Source organism: Microtus ochrogaster, chromosome 8 (genome assembly GCF_000317375.1).
Source record: "Microtus ochrogaster isolate Prairie Vole_2 chromosome 8, MicOch1.0, whole genome shotgun sequence".
In the NCBI taxonomy this organism is placed as follows: domain Eukaryota; kingdom Metazoa; phylum Chordata; class Mammalia; order Rodentia; family Cricetidae; genus Microtus; species Microtus ochrogaster.
This window is the reverse complement of record NC_022015.1, coordinates 84,732,897-84,749,951: the sequence shown is the minus strand read 5'-3', so window position 1 is coordinate 84,749,951 and position 17,055 is coordinate 84,732,897. Positions and strand designations below refer to the sequence as shown.

The 17,055-nt window shown below is 48.2% G+C and overlaps 1 protein-coding gene across 1 annotated transcript in view; it reads right to left on the bottom strand.

The window, feature by feature from the left end:
- Fam160b1 (family with sequence similarity 160 member B1) overlaps positions 1-14,166 on the bottom strand; it is a 27,734-nt gene extending 13,568 nt beyond the window's left edge. The window contains exons 1-5 of the mRNA XM_013348124.2: positions 13,844-14,166; positions 6,783-6,861; positions 3,894-4,063; positions 2,014-2,118; positions 1,646-1,768 (exon numbers count right to left, since the gene is read on the bottom strand). Coding sequence (XP_013203578.1) covers positions 1,646-1,768; positions 2,014-2,118; positions 3,894-4,063; positions 6,783-6,861; positions 13,844-13,888 — 522 coding nt within the window. The 5' untranslated portion in view covers positions 13,889-14,166. The remainder of the gene's footprint in view (positions 1-1,645; positions 1,769-2,013; positions 2,119-3,893; positions 4,064-6,782; positions 6,862-13,843) is intronic.
- Positions 14,167-17,055: the final 2,889 nt, after the last annotated feature.

The window sequence follows — 17,055 nt, the reverse complement described above, 5'->3', positions numbered from 1 at the left end:
AGGTCAGTAATTCCGGAGCTGGGGGGGCTGTGCCCGCACTGACTAAGATCTACTCATGTCAGGTCAGTAATTCCGGAGCTGGGGGGGCTGTGCCCACACTGACTACGATCTACTCAGCACCACACGCTACGCTGAATAAAGCAGACTGGGGTTTTAAACGGAAATGCTCCTATGAAGACAGGTGTGTCAAGTACATTTTACGACCAACACACACAAGCCCACAGACTTCCTCTGGTCCATGTAATCACAAGACGAATTTCAAGGATTTTCAGGTATGTTTTGGGGGAAATCCATCTAAAGTACACTAAGTGTCTAAGAAAATATTAGAAAAAAAAAAGAACTTTGAAAAGAAAAATCTCAGCCAGGAGTCATGGTTCACACTTGAAATCAGAGCTTGCAGGGGTTGAGAGAGGATTTCTGCAAGTTCAAGGACAGCCTAGGGCTGTACTGAGAATGCTAGGCCAGGATGGGCTACATGAAATGAAAACCAGCCAGGCACGCAGGCGGAGGCAGAAAGAGCGCCTAGGCTACACAGCAAGTTCTGGGCCAGCCTGGGCCACATAGTGAGCTCCTGTCTCAAAGCACAAGCAAGGTGAAGAAATCCCACAGGGAACCAAACTAATCTATTTCTTATCAAACATTCAGAACAAAAGACCTATAATGCAGTTCTAAGTAACCTATCTTTGGAAATCCAAATTCTTGACTAACAGAACTATTTTGATGCAAACTTGAAAAAGAAGACAATAAGGGCACATATTAACAGAACACAAGCATTTCATGGCCCTAGTACTACACACAGAATTAAATCCAGCAATTCTGCAGCGATGCTGCTTGTCGGCCTCCAGGAACGGTGCGGATTATTTATTCAACAACAGAAGACAAAGCAACACATCAGAACGGCAAACACTGAGAACGTCCCGATGCCCTGAGACAGTGGGCACTGGCACACGCTGCCGGCAGAGGGCTGATAACAAAGCCACTTTCCCTCAAGGATGTCACTGCTAGGAAAAAGAATGGGACAAGGGCATGGCTAAGTCATTAAAATGGCTGTCTCTAAGCACAAGGGCTTCAGCTGAGATTCCCAGCACCCACCACGGGGGCTCACCCCTGCACTAGGCAGGTGGAGCCAGAAAGACCAGACAGTCTACGGTCTATCCCAACTGGTGACCTCCAGTTTCGCACGCGCGCGTGCACACAATATGCAAACATACATTTTTTAAAAATCTACAAAAAAATTAAAGGAAAACAGTGAACAAGAGCAGAAAGTAGACACAATTTTTTTCCCTTTTTAAAGCTGTAAATAAAATTTAAAACATAAATTAAAACATCAATTAAAACAGACCATGGCTATAAAAATAGTACAAAACACAGCAGCCGTGCAAAAGGAAAGCGAAGCTGTTGGTAGCTGGAGATGCTCTGCAGCCTGCCCCTCTGCACCTGCTGTTCCCCCCACGACTCCCCAGCGCAGCGCGTGCCTGGTTCAACCACATTCCCTGAAATTCCCCTTCCACGGTGACTTCAAGTTGAAAGAAATACAGATCTTAAATGAAAACTACTTCTGCAGGCAGAACTTGCAGGCCTGGGCTGCCCTGGGGATTGCACCTCAGTTTCCACAATGAGCTGCAAGTCGGAGAGTGTGGCATACCTCCAGAAAGAAGTTGACCAAGTAGGGATCCTGTTTCAGCTTAGCGCAGACGATGCAAAGAAACTGAATCTCTTCGTTTTCCGTCGGCGTGGCAAGCACCTCGCCACACAGTCGGATTAATTTCTGTCAAAACAGTTTTTAAAGTTTAAAATTCTCATTGTGATATTGTAGAGGTAAAGCAACAAGAAAACGTATAGAACTTTACAGAGAAGTATAAACATGGCGAGATAAAAGAAAACCCAATGTCTGTTAATTTTTATGCTATGAGAACAATATCCTCCATTATTCTCACTCCTAGAAAAACAATACAAAATGACTTGTATATGGGATCCAATGAGCTTTTAACCTGCAGTCAGGGGAGCGCGTACCTGCACCGGCCTGTGAACGTTGATGTGCGGAAGCAGGGGCTGCCGGATTCTTCCCAGAAGCTTGGTATAGAAGAGTAGAACCTGCTGCTTCATCCCCGGAGGACACTGGGCACAGACAGACACCACACGTGAGTGCTCACAGGACAGACTATGTCTGTCAGCACAGCCCCCCTCAAAGACATGTCAGTGACCAGTTAGTGACTTTGCCATGATAAAAATTTCCATTCATAGCCATGACTGGCATTCTAGAAACACAATTATACACCTGAGGACATACATGGCACATGGGAGCACGGCCTCAGGTGATTACACACACAGGTGAGCACTGTGGAGACTGGCACACACAGGTGAGCACACACTGTGGAGACGAGCACACACAGGTGAGCACACACTGTGGAGACGAGCACACACAGGTGAGCACACACTGTGGAGACGAGCACACACAGGTGAGCACACACAGGTGAGCACTGTCGAGACGAGCATGCTCAGGCACCATCAGGCTGGTCACTGCTGGGACAACACAGGCCCAAGAGGGCCAACTCCCTGCCAGACCAAGGGCAGATCTCTTTACTTAGAGCAATGAGCAGTTTATAACAAGTGCATGGATATTAATAAAAAGTTTATAACAAATGCACGGATATTAATAAAAAGGCATCTTCTGCACTGACTTCTTTACGCTAACTGCCAAGATATCTGGATTATAAGTACTGTAAAGAACATCACTAGGACATTCTTAGAGCACGCCAGCTACTGAAAGGCAGAAATCCTGACGCACACTCTGGATTAAAAGAGCATGAGTCATATGCTCTGTAATAAAGCAGATGACACTGCCCACATTCAGTTAGAACAGTCGTGCGCATGTGTATGCCCACGGATCATCACAGACATGCTACATGGAAACAGGCTAAATATAATCCTTAGCACAATGATATTTTTAGGGTAACAACTACCTTATGTTATTCAGATAAAATGCTAACAATATTTATAATCACTTATATCAGAAATAAGCTTATTAGTGGTACAATTACTAGCATCCTGCTAAAACATCCAACTAATTCAATTTAGTATGGTAAAAGCGCACACTCTAAAGAATGGGGGCAAGGGAACATAAGACAGCTCAGGCTATCAGATCTGCTTCTTAGGGAAGAGCGTGCTTAGCTCAAATGCACTTAACTGGGGCATTACACCCTTCGTTAAAAAGAAATTGTCTTTAATATGATTTACACTCTGTGGAATTATAATACCATCATCGCAGAAATTCCCAGCACCACTGAGGTTTCGGCTGGAGGAGGTCTACCATCACTTCCAGCCGCCCGAACTGCAGTTCACACTCGAGAGTAGGAGAGCAGCCGGCAGCCTTCTGGCGCCTGTAAACACCATGGTGTCCACACCACCACAAAACCAGCGCACACATTTCTCAGAACATGCCTCTGTGGCTAAGGATGCATGAACTTGAAGCTTTTGTGGTAAAATGACCACGTTATATTATAACTAATATTATAACATAAGCTTTTATGTTATAATATTAGATTTGCAAAGATTTTTCAAAACTCACTAGGCCCAACATTTGCATTACATCACTGAGTGATTCAGGGACTGTGGGGATAACGATGCTCCCTTTCAGGACCACGACCTCTTCCGGCACGACTGTCCTCCCTGACTGTGAGCTCATGGGCTCGAGTTTACCCTGGGATTCTAGGCAGCTAAGCAGGAGTGCGGTCCTGAGCAGTGGCAGCTCCGCTCTCTCTGGGCACAGGACACAGGACTCCCCCATCTCCCCAGTCTCAGGCCCAGCAGTACCACGTGCCGTTCCTGTCTCCACCCTTGAACTGTGCACCTGGAGCTTTGCCTGTATTACACAGGGTGGGTCAGGGGCTTACGTCGGCTTTCCCTAAGGTGTACAATGTTTCCAAGATCTTGTGATGGAGCAGGTACTCCATACACGGCCCCGTCTCTCCAGACTCTCGCTCATTTTCCTCTTGCACCAGTATGTCCAACATCTGCTCCAGGTGGGACGGAATGTTCGTATCCGTCACGGGGGCTTTATCATCTAAGCGATAGAAAAATTACATCATTACTCAGAAAATTTCTTAAACTTCCTGTGTGCGACTACATTACCCTCCTTCCTGCCTCCATCCCAACTCTGACTGAACGGAGTTCTGAACCACACGTCTGAGGCATGCTCACAGCATGTCTGTCTTTGTTAGCATGACACGGTCAAGCTGTGACCCACAGCCTGGAACATACTGTCAGTGAATGTTCCTCCGTTATGATTTGGAAATGGTCTCTGAAAGGCAGAACCCAACCTCTGTCTCCTTTTGTCCACTGTTCCTAAATTATTAACTTTCCTGTGACCCCTGCACACACTTCTGCCTGCAGTGCCTCCTGCTCATCTACTCAGGAGCTCAGCTCCCTTAGAGCCCAGGTTAGACCTTGCTCCCTCCAACTCCCTGTCTCTTCACCCTCCACCTGTCCCAAGACTCTCCCCAACTCAGACTGCATCTGTCCTGCACTAACGAATGTGCACACTTGCTTCTGCTACGACATAGAGAAAAAAAATCCCTTAAAGCAAGAATGTTTAAATCCTTTAAAGCAAGGCCTTAAGGCCAAAGAAGGAAAAGTAAAATCACAAAAGCTGACAGTAATATTAAATGTGGCTTGTCTCAAAAGAGAAACCTCTGCAGGTCAGCGGCTAAACACAACTGCACTCAGTGCGTGTAAACTGACTTTACATCTGGGGGCCACACCCCGGCCACCACTGACTGCAGAGTTGCTTCTGCACCTCAGCACCACAGATCACACACACAAAGGAGACTACGCGGCCCAGATGGGCTAAAGTACAGTTTGCTAATCCTCAAGCTAATCAAGCCAAGCCCTTCTCCTTACTGATCAGAACAGAAGCAACAGGAGATAACACAGGATACGTGGGGTCTACTCCTGGCTGCTCCGCTTTCTGCCTTGTTTACATGGGAGAACCATCCACTGTCTCCCAAGGCTAAGTCCCCACTTCAGTGTTAATTCTCTCCTTCCTACGTAGTGATGACGCTCACCAACACTCAGTCTGACTCTGGGATTTGCCCTTTCCTCCACTGGATTCTCTGAAACCTATCTTACATCTTCCGTTTGTCTCTCCACCTGTTTCTTTTTAAATGCTGGTGTTAGATGCTGGTGTTGTAGATGCTGGTGTTGGATGGTGGTGTTGTGGATTCTGGTGCTGGATGATGGTGTTGGATGGTGGTGCTGGATGGTGGTGTTGGATGCTGGTGTTGTGGATGCTGGTGTTGGATGCTAGAGTTGTGGATGCTGGTGTTGGATGCTGCTGTTGGATGCTGGAGTTGTGGATGCTGGTGTTGGATGCTGCACCGAACTCGTGCGAGGCAAGTGCTCTACCACTGAGTTATCCCCCCATCCTAGGACCTTACATCTTTCCAAGTAATTAAAACATTTCCGGGGTTTTGGGGAGGTGGCTCAGTGGGTAATGTGCTTTCCATTCAAGCACAAGGACCGAGTCCAGATCCCCAACACCCACGTAAAAGCCAGGTCTGGTGGCTGTGGCTGTGATCCCAGTAGTCTGGGGAGAGAAAAGTCGGGTAGACCTCAGGAACTCACTAGTAGGCCAATCTAGCAAATCCATCAGCTTCAGCAACAGACAGTGTCTCAAAAAGTAAGGTGGAGACGGTCAACGAGATGGATGAACAGGTGAAAGTGCTTGCTGTGCCTGATGACCCGAGCCAACCCCGGGAGAGAGCCAACTCCACAGAGCTGTGCTCTAGCGCTACACATACACCAAGGCATGCTTATTTATATGCGTCGCACACACATGCACATGCACACACACTACACACATATACATCACACACACACTACACACATATATATCACACAAACATATACACTACACACATCACACACATATACATCGCACACACACCCACATACACACACTACACACTTATACAACACACACACTACACACATATACATCACATACAAGCACATGCACTACACACATATACAGCACACACACTACACACACATACACATACATCACACACACGCTAACGCACACACAACACACATATACATCAAACACACATGCACACATACTATACACATACACACATATACATCACACACATATACACTACATGCACATGCACACACAATATACATTGCACACACACTACACACACACACATACAAGGGGGGATGGACAGGAACCGAGGGGGGATGGAGGGGGACGGGAAGAGAGAGACTGAGAAACTAACTGACCAATTTTTACAAACATAAAAAAGGTGGAGTGACTAAAGGTGCCAGGTGTGGTCTGTCCCCACCCCGCTCCCACCCATCCTGGGTCCCTTACGCAGCACTCCTCATGGTGAGCCATAACTGTCCATCTATTTTCTACCCATTTCTCCAAGCTTCATCACTGATCATCTCAAGGGCACCTGTATGGGGCCGGAAGGACGCATCGGCAGGTGGGAGCACCCAGTGAGGGCCTCTCCAGACAAACGTGACCCAGAGGCAGTGTTGTCTTCTCAGGACTGAAGTAGCCACCTGCCCCCCTCCCCCGCATACAAGCTCTGTTAGGACAGAGCTGCAGGGGCTGCTGCAGTCCCCGCTGCCCAGAACAACGACAACATAGGAGACGCTCCAAAGGGACATTGAGAATGTCCCTAAGAGAGGAGTCAAAGGTAAAACTGTTTAAAGTTAACAATAAAGTAACAGAACTCATCTTGAAACAGATCGTAGGCACGCATGTTCCTTACCTGAAGTTTCTATGTAGTAATGGGTGATCGCCTTCCAATGATAAACAAAATCTTCTTGTAAAGGAAGAGACGGTGCGAGCTGCAAACACAGCAGACCAGACGTGTGAGAGTGAGGCACTCCAATAAGGGGCAGACTTGAACTCAGATATCAAATACAATCAAAATGAGTTGAATCCGAAGAAGTAAAATGATTTACTAAGAAGAAAGCCACCTTTATCAATACTATTACTAAACTACCCCACATCCAACTTTCCCCCAGCTGCTGTTATCACATGGATTCAGGTGACTAAACCAAAACGCCGCGGTATCGCAAAACAGCATTACTGATAACCAGAGGTCTGCGTACCTGGGACTTTGGAAGGGGAAAGGGTGATGAGCAGCTGGCAATCGCTTACCCATCAGCACAGCAAATACGAGCACTGCCAACGTCATAATCAGATTAGACTGCTTCCTACTTCCCATGGCTTTCTGATGTAAATCTTTTTCTTTGTAAGCCTAGGTCAGGCAGTGTATATTTTTAGGAAAATAACTACATGAACAAGACATAAAGTCTACAAAATGTGTTAAACGGCAAGCTTTGAGAAGCACTTTGTAAGTTTTAAGGCCAGAATTATAGCACTAGCCACCTTGCCGCAAGCCGACCAGCATTAGGGAATGCGTATTAAATGGAAGAAAGGCAGATGTGGCCACTCCTCTGACTCCGGCCTCTTCTGCTAGAAAGGGGTGGGGGTGGAGGGACAGAGAAGTGGGGGACACTCTAGAGGTGTCACTGACTTCTGTCAGAAGTACAGCTCTGATCACGGTTGTGCAGGGTAGAGGTTTCTATCCTGAGAACCGAAGTCTGACGGGTAAACTGCCGTTTCCTGCTCGGCCTCTAAGTGCCAAGAGTGTCCAACCGTCCAACACCATGGCCAGCAGTCTTCTACAAAGCTCACGCTTGACAAGGCAGCAAACAGCACGCATGCACACACACGAACATGAACATGCATGCACACACTCATCACGTCCTAAGAAGTCTTCAATTCTGTGTTGGCCGCAGGCTGGGGACAGCCACCGAACGACCTGCAGGCAGATCTCTCCTAGCTTCCACTTGTTCCGCGACGACCTTTGGTTTCCCAGCCAGCGACCTTGTAGTTGACAACTCTGTCAACACAATTTCTCAACTCTTGTGCAACTTACGGGTACAGTCCCAGACATGCTAAGTGGCTCAATCCACCAGGTGAAACACATTTATGAAAAGAAACTGGATGAAGAATTTCACACCATCACTGGTTTCTTCAAGCTGATTCTTCCTACACTGGCCTGTGTGCAGAGATCTTGACCAAGAAAGTAGAACTACCCAGGGCCACCGTGAAGGAGCGAACAGGCAGTCAAACTTTACTTACTTTTGTGGAGTTAAATTTACTAAAATGAAGCAGACACAGGAGGAAATGAGCTGTGCTTAATGTAGTAACAATTCGACCTTTTAGGTGGTGACAGTGTCCCTCCTCCAGCTTCTCCCCAGCAGTGGCACACAGCAGGCTGGAGGCTTTGCCAGTTGTGTATGGGCAGCCTTGCCACAGAATACCAGCAAATCCCAAGCAGGATGGTGCTATTACCTCGGTGCTGGAGGGAGGGAAACCGTGGAACTATTCTGAATTGCCAATAACTCAGATGAGTAACAATCTCAGTCAAACATAAATAAATTCTTACTTTGTGAGACTACAGTGAACTTGTCTTTTCTGTTACTAAGATGAAAATGACCTGTTACCACTGCATAAAAACATCTATCCTTTGACAGGAATGGTGACTCAGCTCCAGGAGACTGTAATTTAATGTTTTAGTATTCGGAGATTAAATTCTCAAAACTCTCATCCCAAATTGCCAGGTTACCTATCTGTGACTTCTGTTCTCCTACCTGGGTCTTCCTGTTCTCCTATCTGTGACTTCCTGTTCTCCTACCCAGGACTTCCTGTTCTCCTACCCAGGACTTCCTGTTCTCCTACCCAGGACTTCCTGTTCTCCTACCAAGGACTTCCTGTTCTCCTACCCGGGACTTCCTGTTCTCCTACCCGGGGCTTCCTGTTCTCCTACCTGGGTCTTCCTGTTCTCCTATCTGTGACTTCTGTTCTCCTACCTGGGTCTTCCTGTTCTATCTGTGACTTCCTGTTCTCCTACCCGGGACTTCCTGTTCTCCTACCTGGGACTTCCTGTTCTCCTACCCAGGACTTCCTGTTCTCCTATGTGGAAGCTCCTCCTCTTCAGGAAGTTTTCCCTCTCCACTCTGAGGCTTCCTCCTAGCCTCCACCCCAACCTTTCCCACTATTTAGCCTTCTCTCCCTTAGGCCGGATCTGGACAAGGGCCGGGGTGGACCCATCCCTTTCATCATTTAGACTCCTGGTTTCAACTCAGCGATGGAGCCGAATCAGCACCAAAATACTCATTCCATGAAAAACGGGCGGCCCAGTCAGTGACAGTTGATGCGTGGACTTGCAGGCCAGCACTGCACTGGCCAAGCACATTATCGAGTCTTTACTCACTGGCAAACTGAGGTCAAACCGAGGGCCTGGCAGAAGCAAATGCTCCACCGTCAGGCCACACCCCTAGCTCACTTTTCACTCTCTGGTGTTGCAGCAGGTCTCACTACACATTCCAGGTAGGCCTTGAACTTGCAATCTTCCTGCCTCCGCTTCTTGAGTACTGGGATTACAGAAGTGCGGCACCCCAGGCACCCAGCCTAAAATGCCGTTAAACTCTCATTCAGACTTCCTCTTTTGCTCAAGCTCCCATCAGAGACTAAAACACCGGTTAGCTGACTTGCCTTAGGTAACAATGCTTTCTGCTAGGAACCTGGACTTTGTCCAACATGTCCAATATGCAAAAGAACTTCCATCAACAAACTGGACAAAACTTTGTGGCCACAACCTCTGCTTTAAAGATCTACAAAATGCCCATCCTAAAAGATTCTACCCCAAACTGTCTTTGTTCTGTTGTTTGTTTTTGTTTGAGACAAGGTCTCTTGTAGTCCCAAGCTGGCTTCAAACTCACTGTGTAGCTGGCCTTGAGTTCCTGATCCTCTGGCTTCCAGCTCCTAAGGGTTGGGATCACAGCATATACAATCCACATCTGGGTTTGCCCTGTTTTTCTTAAGACAGGGTTTCATGGTACAGCCCAGGCTTGCCTGGCTCTCACTCAGAAAGGTCTCAGGGAGACAAGTGTGAGCTACCACATCTGCCGCCAAGTTCCGGAACACCCTCCCTCCCTTTGCTGCGTCTCTACTACCTAGTTCTAGTCTTAGCCCCAGAGAACCTCTCCCAACTACACCTAAGATCAGTTTCCTTCTTCCTACAGCCCCAGCCGTGCCAACCAGGCTCCGCACAAAGCTCCCCTACGCACCTCATTTACCCTCTGCAGCAATCCGGGGCATCTACCCACTCCCACTGCACATCCTTGTGTGTGCTGTACGGTATGACGTCCCACGCGCTTAGCCAGTGGGCACTGGGAACCAAGATGCAGACACTCCATCTTCACCCTGGCTCTTAAAAGTCCCGCTCTGTGAGGAAGCGACTCGAGTTGGGCTGGGAAAAGAAGCCCCAGGATGGAGTCGTTCTCTAGAACTGGTGGCCACTAGGCAAGCTGTTGAAGGGGGGCCGAGGATCAAGGCCCAGGTCCAGTCCCCAGTATGGTGCATGGGGTGGATGCGGTCCCCAACAACTGCCTATTAACTATCCTTGGAAAACACTCATTCCATTCTGTAGGATGACTGCCACTGCACTGGTTAAAACAGGTAAAAGGTCATAAAGGGAAACTTCCACTGTGGTACCCCCGCAGCACCTGGCCCTCGGCAAACGCCACATGGGAACTGGCAAACAGTCTAGTCTAACCTTAGGACAGGCTCATCAGAGCTGAGACATGCGGCACCTGGCTAATGACACGTTCATTCCCGCGACTCTTCCTGGCAGACCTATGCAACATGAGAGGAGCATCCTTTGGGGAAAAGGAGGTAAGAGTCACATTCCGCGCTTGGCTTCGCTCCTACCCTTATACTGTGTCTATTTGAAACATCTTCTTCTATCCTCCTCTGTGTGGTTATTGGCAAGTGAGGGGAAACCATTTAAATATGCATGCCAGGTATGAGAGCACGCTCCTGTAATCCCAACTACCTGGGCGCTGAGGCAGGAGGACCACAAGGTTGAGGACAGCCCAGGCAACTGAATGAGACCCTATTCCAGAATAAAAATGTGAAGGCTGGAGAGATGGTTCAGTAGTTACGAGTACTTGTTGCCCTTGCAGAGAACCGGGTTTGGTTCCAGGGACTTTGGCATCCTTTTCTGACCCTGATAGGCACCTAGCATACACTCGGTTCATATACATACATGCAAGCAAAACTCTCACACATGAAAAAAGTAAATCTAAAATATATTAATTTAAACATATATTTAAAAGTTTAAAAGGGGTAGGTACTGAGATGATCCCGCAGTCAAAGACAGGTGCTCGTGTCTGACCACCTGTGTTTGATTTCCCAGGATTCATATGGTAAAGGGAAAGATGTCCCAGACTTGCTCCCATCAAGTGCTATGCGCGCGCTCTCTCTCTCTCTCTCTCTCTCTCTCTCTCTCTCTCTCTCTCTCACACACACACACACACACACACACACACACACACACACACATGCGTGCACACACACATATGTATGCACTCACTCAAAAAAAAAAAGCCATGATAAAAATGTTCAGAAAAGGTCAGGGGAGGATAGAAGCCTGGTACGGAGCTCCCCTAACATTTACCAAGGCAGGCCCTGGGTTAAATCCTCAACACCAGAAACTAAACAGAAAACAAAGCACCAGCCTGAGGTCCCAGATCTTGGGGGAAAGGGGGGCAGAAAGATCAGGAGTTCAAGGTCATCTTTGGTGACTTCGTAAGTTTGAGGGCCCTGACTTGAAACCAAAACAAAGCAAAACAAAAAATTTAAACTCCTTATCTAGATGAATATATATCTGATCAACCTTTAAAAAAATATAGAAGGCTTATCTGACTGCTATGGACACTTGGCCACCATATCACTAGGAGGCCAGGTAGAGCAGCATAGTTCTAAAGATGCATGCAATGAGAAGTCCGGTCACACGCAGGCCTGGGATTCCCTCCCAAGTCTGCAGAACCCTGACGAGTCTATGCACTGGAATGCTGCACCAGAACATAAAAAGAGAAAGAAAAAGTCAACAAATTATGGGATGGAAAGACTTGTTTATGGATAAAAAAAGTGAAAAAGTCAATGAGTAACCAGGAACTAATCTTGGGTTAGGAAACATTCAGCTACCAAAGGATGGCTTATTTACCATTATCTAAGAGTTCATTCCCAGGAGAATGTTGAAGGGGGCATAAAAAATATTCTTCATGGGATGAAGTCTATTATTCTATAATTCCAGCCCTAGGGCAAAGGAGGAAGATCTACAAATTTACAACTCTAATTGTTTGCTGACCCTAAAACTCACCGTGGTATTTGATTTTTTTCTTTAAAAAGGTAATGTGAATTTGAAAGTGATTAGGTCATTCTCAACGTAAGTTCAGGACCAGCGTGGGCTACCTGAGACCCTATCCCAACAAAAAAGCAGAGCAGAACCAGCAGGATTTTGGGAGCTGTACTTTCTCTTGGTAAACTGTGTGGGTGGCAGCACAGCTTAGAAACCAGCATTGAGCAAGCGGACTTGACATTTTTTCCAGGGGCCAGACATTTCTCCCTGGACTACTAGGCCAACCTAGTGAACTCATTCCCCCCACTGACAGAGCAAGACAGAGACACTGACTATTACCTAGCCAGTCTCTCTTAGGTAATTTGGTAGATGTTAATGATACGTGCAATTATAAAAAGATTACAAAGTTAGAAAACACAGGCCTTAGGACAAAAATGAGCTAGGCTTGGGGATGTGCGAAGAACTTAACACTCTAGAGGCTAAGGCAAAAAGTTCAAGGCCAGTCTGGGAAACTTGGTAACATTCGATTTCAAAAAACTAAAATACAGTAGGAGAGCTTCTGCCTAGAATATGACAGGCCCCAGGGCCTAACCCACATAACTTATTTAATTCTTTCTAATTTATCATTACGTTTGATGACTCTTTAAAATCTAAAGTATAATTCAAAACATCAATATAACTGTTCTTAAAACTTTTAATTATTTTACAAATGCAGGCTGACTCTATATAAAGCAGGAAATGCAAGCGTCTCACAGCCCTTTGCCACCTGTGTCAATACAGCTCCTCACCCTCTTTCTTTCTTGGTCTGATATGTCACCAAGGGGGGAAGGGGGAGACAAAACCAAAATACCTAAATTCCATATACTACATAACTGGCTATTGTATTAAAGTTTTGTCTCCATAACTAAAATTCACAATTCTAATTTTGTTAGCTGACCTTAACATCACTGTGGTATTTTTTTTCCTCCCTTTAAAAAGTAGAGTGAAGTTGAAAGTGTTATTGTCTTTCTTAACATGTAAAGAAAATGTCCTCTTAAAAATGAACACAGTAACTTTCTTCACACAAAGTAACACTAAACCCAAAATAAGCAAGTTTAAAATAAAGCCGTGTTGAGCACCGGCAAGGTATTCTCCTTCTGGGTTGTTCAGGTCTGTCAGGAGGTTTGTGTAAGGTCCCTCTTTGCGTTTAAGACCGGCCTCAAAGTACAGCGGTTGCAGGCTGAGCCAAGAGCGTCCGGGAAGCGCAATATTAGACAAGAAAGGGGAAACAGATGGTGTGAGACCGGCGATCGCGGACCTGCAAACTCCTGCAGATCCATCACCCAGGTCCGGCAGAGGTGGGCCGCCGGGCCCGAGCAAGCAATCACCGGCACCGGCGTCACCCGGGCCAGAGGGCCCACCCGCACGAAAGCCAAAGCAAGCCCAGCCCACCGGCGCCGCCGTTCTATTGTCTTGCACAGCGACGGCCCGGAGGCCCCGGGAGCCGCCCGGTTCGGGGAGGGAGGGCAGAGGCTGCGGTGGGGAGGAACACGCAGGCCTCCCCGCGCTTCCCCCGCGCCCCGCAGCCCGGGCAGCCGATCCCCGCCACCCCGCACCCCGCGCGGCCTCACCGCCTCCACGGCGTGCTGCAGGATGGACGTGAGCTTGGAAAACATCCTGTCCCGGGACTGCAGCAGCTTCTCCCGGGACGACCTGGAGAGCTCCTCGATGCGCCGCCGCCGCCCCTGCTGCGGCTGCCCGGGCCGCTCCAGAGTGAAGGCGGGTGCGGGCGGGGAGCTGAGGACGGAAGCCGAGCGGGAGGCGCGGCGGCTCGGGGAGCTCGAGGGGCGGCGGGGAGCGCGGCGGGCGGCTCCGAGGACACTCGGCTGGGACTCGGGGCCCCGCGGAGCTCGACGGTGGCGGTGGCGGTGGCGGTGGCGGCGGCGGCAGCGGACACGGTGGCAGGAGGCTCGGGCTCTTCCGGCAGCGCTGCCCGCCGCGTCCTGCAGGGGGCGCCGGTGCGGCCCGGGGAAGCCGAGGCCTCCGCTGCCTGCGGCGCTGGACGTGGGGCGGGGCGCTCAGAGGCGGCAGCGGCGGGGAGGGCGGGGCCGGCGCGGTGCACCGGGAGCTGCTCGAGCTCCTCTCTCGGTGAGCGGCGCAGGGAGGGGGTTTCGCAATGACACGTTGACAGGGTGCTTACGTGGGCACCTTACGGGGGCGGGGGCAAGTTGGGAAGGCCGCTAGGGAAATACCGGCATCCCTAACGCCAGAACGACCGGTGGGTCCGCGTGCTCGGAACTCGAGCGCAGCAGAGGCAGGCGGGGGGGGGGGGGGGGGAAGAGTCTGCTGGACTGTAAAATAGCGTTTTATCAAAACCGGAAGTTCCGAGTGGACACGTGGGACGAGGGTTCGGTTAAATAACTCAGGATAGTGCCTTGCACCGTTTCAGTGTGTTCCTGGAAAAGAATGTTTAAGATGCCTCAGACCGATGAGTGGAGTGGGATAAGCACCGAGCCGGAGGCTTCCTAAAACACTGTGTGTGCATCAATATTGAATCCTAGAGGAAACACTGATTTCGACTGGACAATTTTAATTTGGTTGATAGAACTTCTGAATAATCCTGGTGAACTTTGCTTTAAGCTGATGTTAGCATTTCACCGAGAGGATCGATCAGGACGTTCTGGATTAGAGGAGTCGATTTCTCATAACCTTGGGTGAAAACACCTATTTATAGTAGAATTCTTTGAACAGAGGACAGGAAGGGCAGAATAGCCGGTTTAAGAAGCCGGGCTCTGGAGCTGGGTGCCTGCTGGGGTCCAACTCTGCCACTCTTGGGCGTGGGGTACACGGATTTTCACAGACTTCCCTCGTTGTTGTTATAATATTAATAACCATCTAGAGGATGGGAAACCAAGGCATAAGGTAAGGGGAGACTCGAGTCTTCTCCTTCACTTCCATTCTTGTGTTGTATGTACTTCTGCTGTGCTCAAAGGGAGGCAAACACGACCTCACTTTCTGTAAACTAAAATGCTGGCAACATCCTCTAGTATTTTTCGAATATTGAAATGTGTTCCTTTGCAGATTCAGGCTCCTTGTTCCTGCTCCAATCCGGAGCACATAATGTTTGTTGTTATTATTATTCGTAATACTTTATTAACTAAAATAAGTTGCCTGGCCTAATTATATGGCATTTCATGTTTTCATAATGCCTAACAACCACAACTGTGTGACAAGGTATGTTTAAACAGACTATGGGTTGTGTACGACGGATATTTAACTTTGCATACTTATTATAAACACAATAAAATATATATTTGGCTCTGGGTTAATACCAATACTCAATGATTTATCTACCTGGTACCTAATTTCTGAGATGCACAAGTTAACCAGAATGTCACTGAGCCAGTGGTTATGGTTGCTGTTCTCATCCCGGCATGCTTGCAGTGGCACTACTGTACAGCATGCTGAATGCATGGGTGCGGTTGGACGCAGCTCAACAACTGATTTGAGAAAGCTCAGGAAGAAGCGTCCTTACTTACCCTTAAAAACACCGTGGTTGCCTGAAATTCCTCAGCTGGGACCTTCTGTATTTATTCTGTTTGCTTAAGGTAAGTCATAAATTTAGTCCTTTTTGAAAACTGAATTGGGGCTGGAGAATGCTTGCTAAGAATGCTTGCTGCTCTTCCAGGCTTCCCAAGTTGAGTTCCTCACACCTGCACCAGGTGGCTCAACCTCCTGTAAGCCCAGTTCTAGGGGATCCGACACCCTCTTCTGCCTTTGAGGGCATGTGCACGTTGGTATACTTGGAAGAAGCACACACACTTAAATAAACACAGAAGTCCTGGAAAACTGAGGCCCAAGTAGGATGGAACTGAGAGAAAAAGAGAGAGAGAGATGATGCTAATTTTCAGTGTTTGGCGACTTCTGATTCACTGGGTGGATGGGAAAAAAAAATATTAGCAACATCCGCTTCACAAATCTTGCTAAACTGAGTAAAAAGTTTCTCCTCTGTAAACCCTAAAGGACAAGGAAGTTGGGAGAAGAGACAGTAGCAGAACTAGAAGAACTGGAAGACAGCTAAAAAACGGGTTAAAAGCCAGGAATCAAAGCAATGCATTAATTCCAAGAACTTCTCATGGTTTAGGAATTAGTAACAGAAAGTAGTTTTCATGTGAAATGTCCCCCATAGATAGTTATGTTTGAACACTTGGTCCCCAGCTGCTGCTGCTGCTGCTGCTGCTGCTTGGGGAGTTAAGGAACCTTCAGGAGGCGGGGCTTCCTAGGGGAAGTGCACACTGGGAGCCTGACTTTGAGATTTTGTAGTTGGCTCCACTTCTGGTTCCCTGTCTGTTCTCCCTGTGTGGGGGTGAAGGGAAATTGGATCGCTCAGCTTCCTGACTTCTAGACTAGCCTCAAGCTCGAGCTGCCATGTTTTGCCTGCCGTGATAGACTGTCCTCTCTGGAACCATAAAGTAAATCCTTTCTTTCCTAAGTGGCTCTCAGTTGTGGTGTTTGTCACAGCCACGGAAAGGCAACTGAAAAAGCAAATGGCACAACCAGGATCCAAAGTGGTGGGACAGGTGAAGTTTGTTGAGAACTCGGTAGACCCCTCACTGCCCTCTGCAGACCTGGCATAAGATGGCTTAAGTCGGGAGAGGGTAGAAAGGCCATGTCGGGACAGCGGGAGAGAAAAGAATGAGTGGGAATGGACAATGAAATGGACACATTTCTACCCCACCCCTGTGTCCTAGGATGGTCCACCAGTGTGGTCTCCCATCGCCTAGGATGCTCAACCAGTGTGGTCTCCCCTGTCTCCTAGGATGGTCCACCAGTGTGGTCTCCC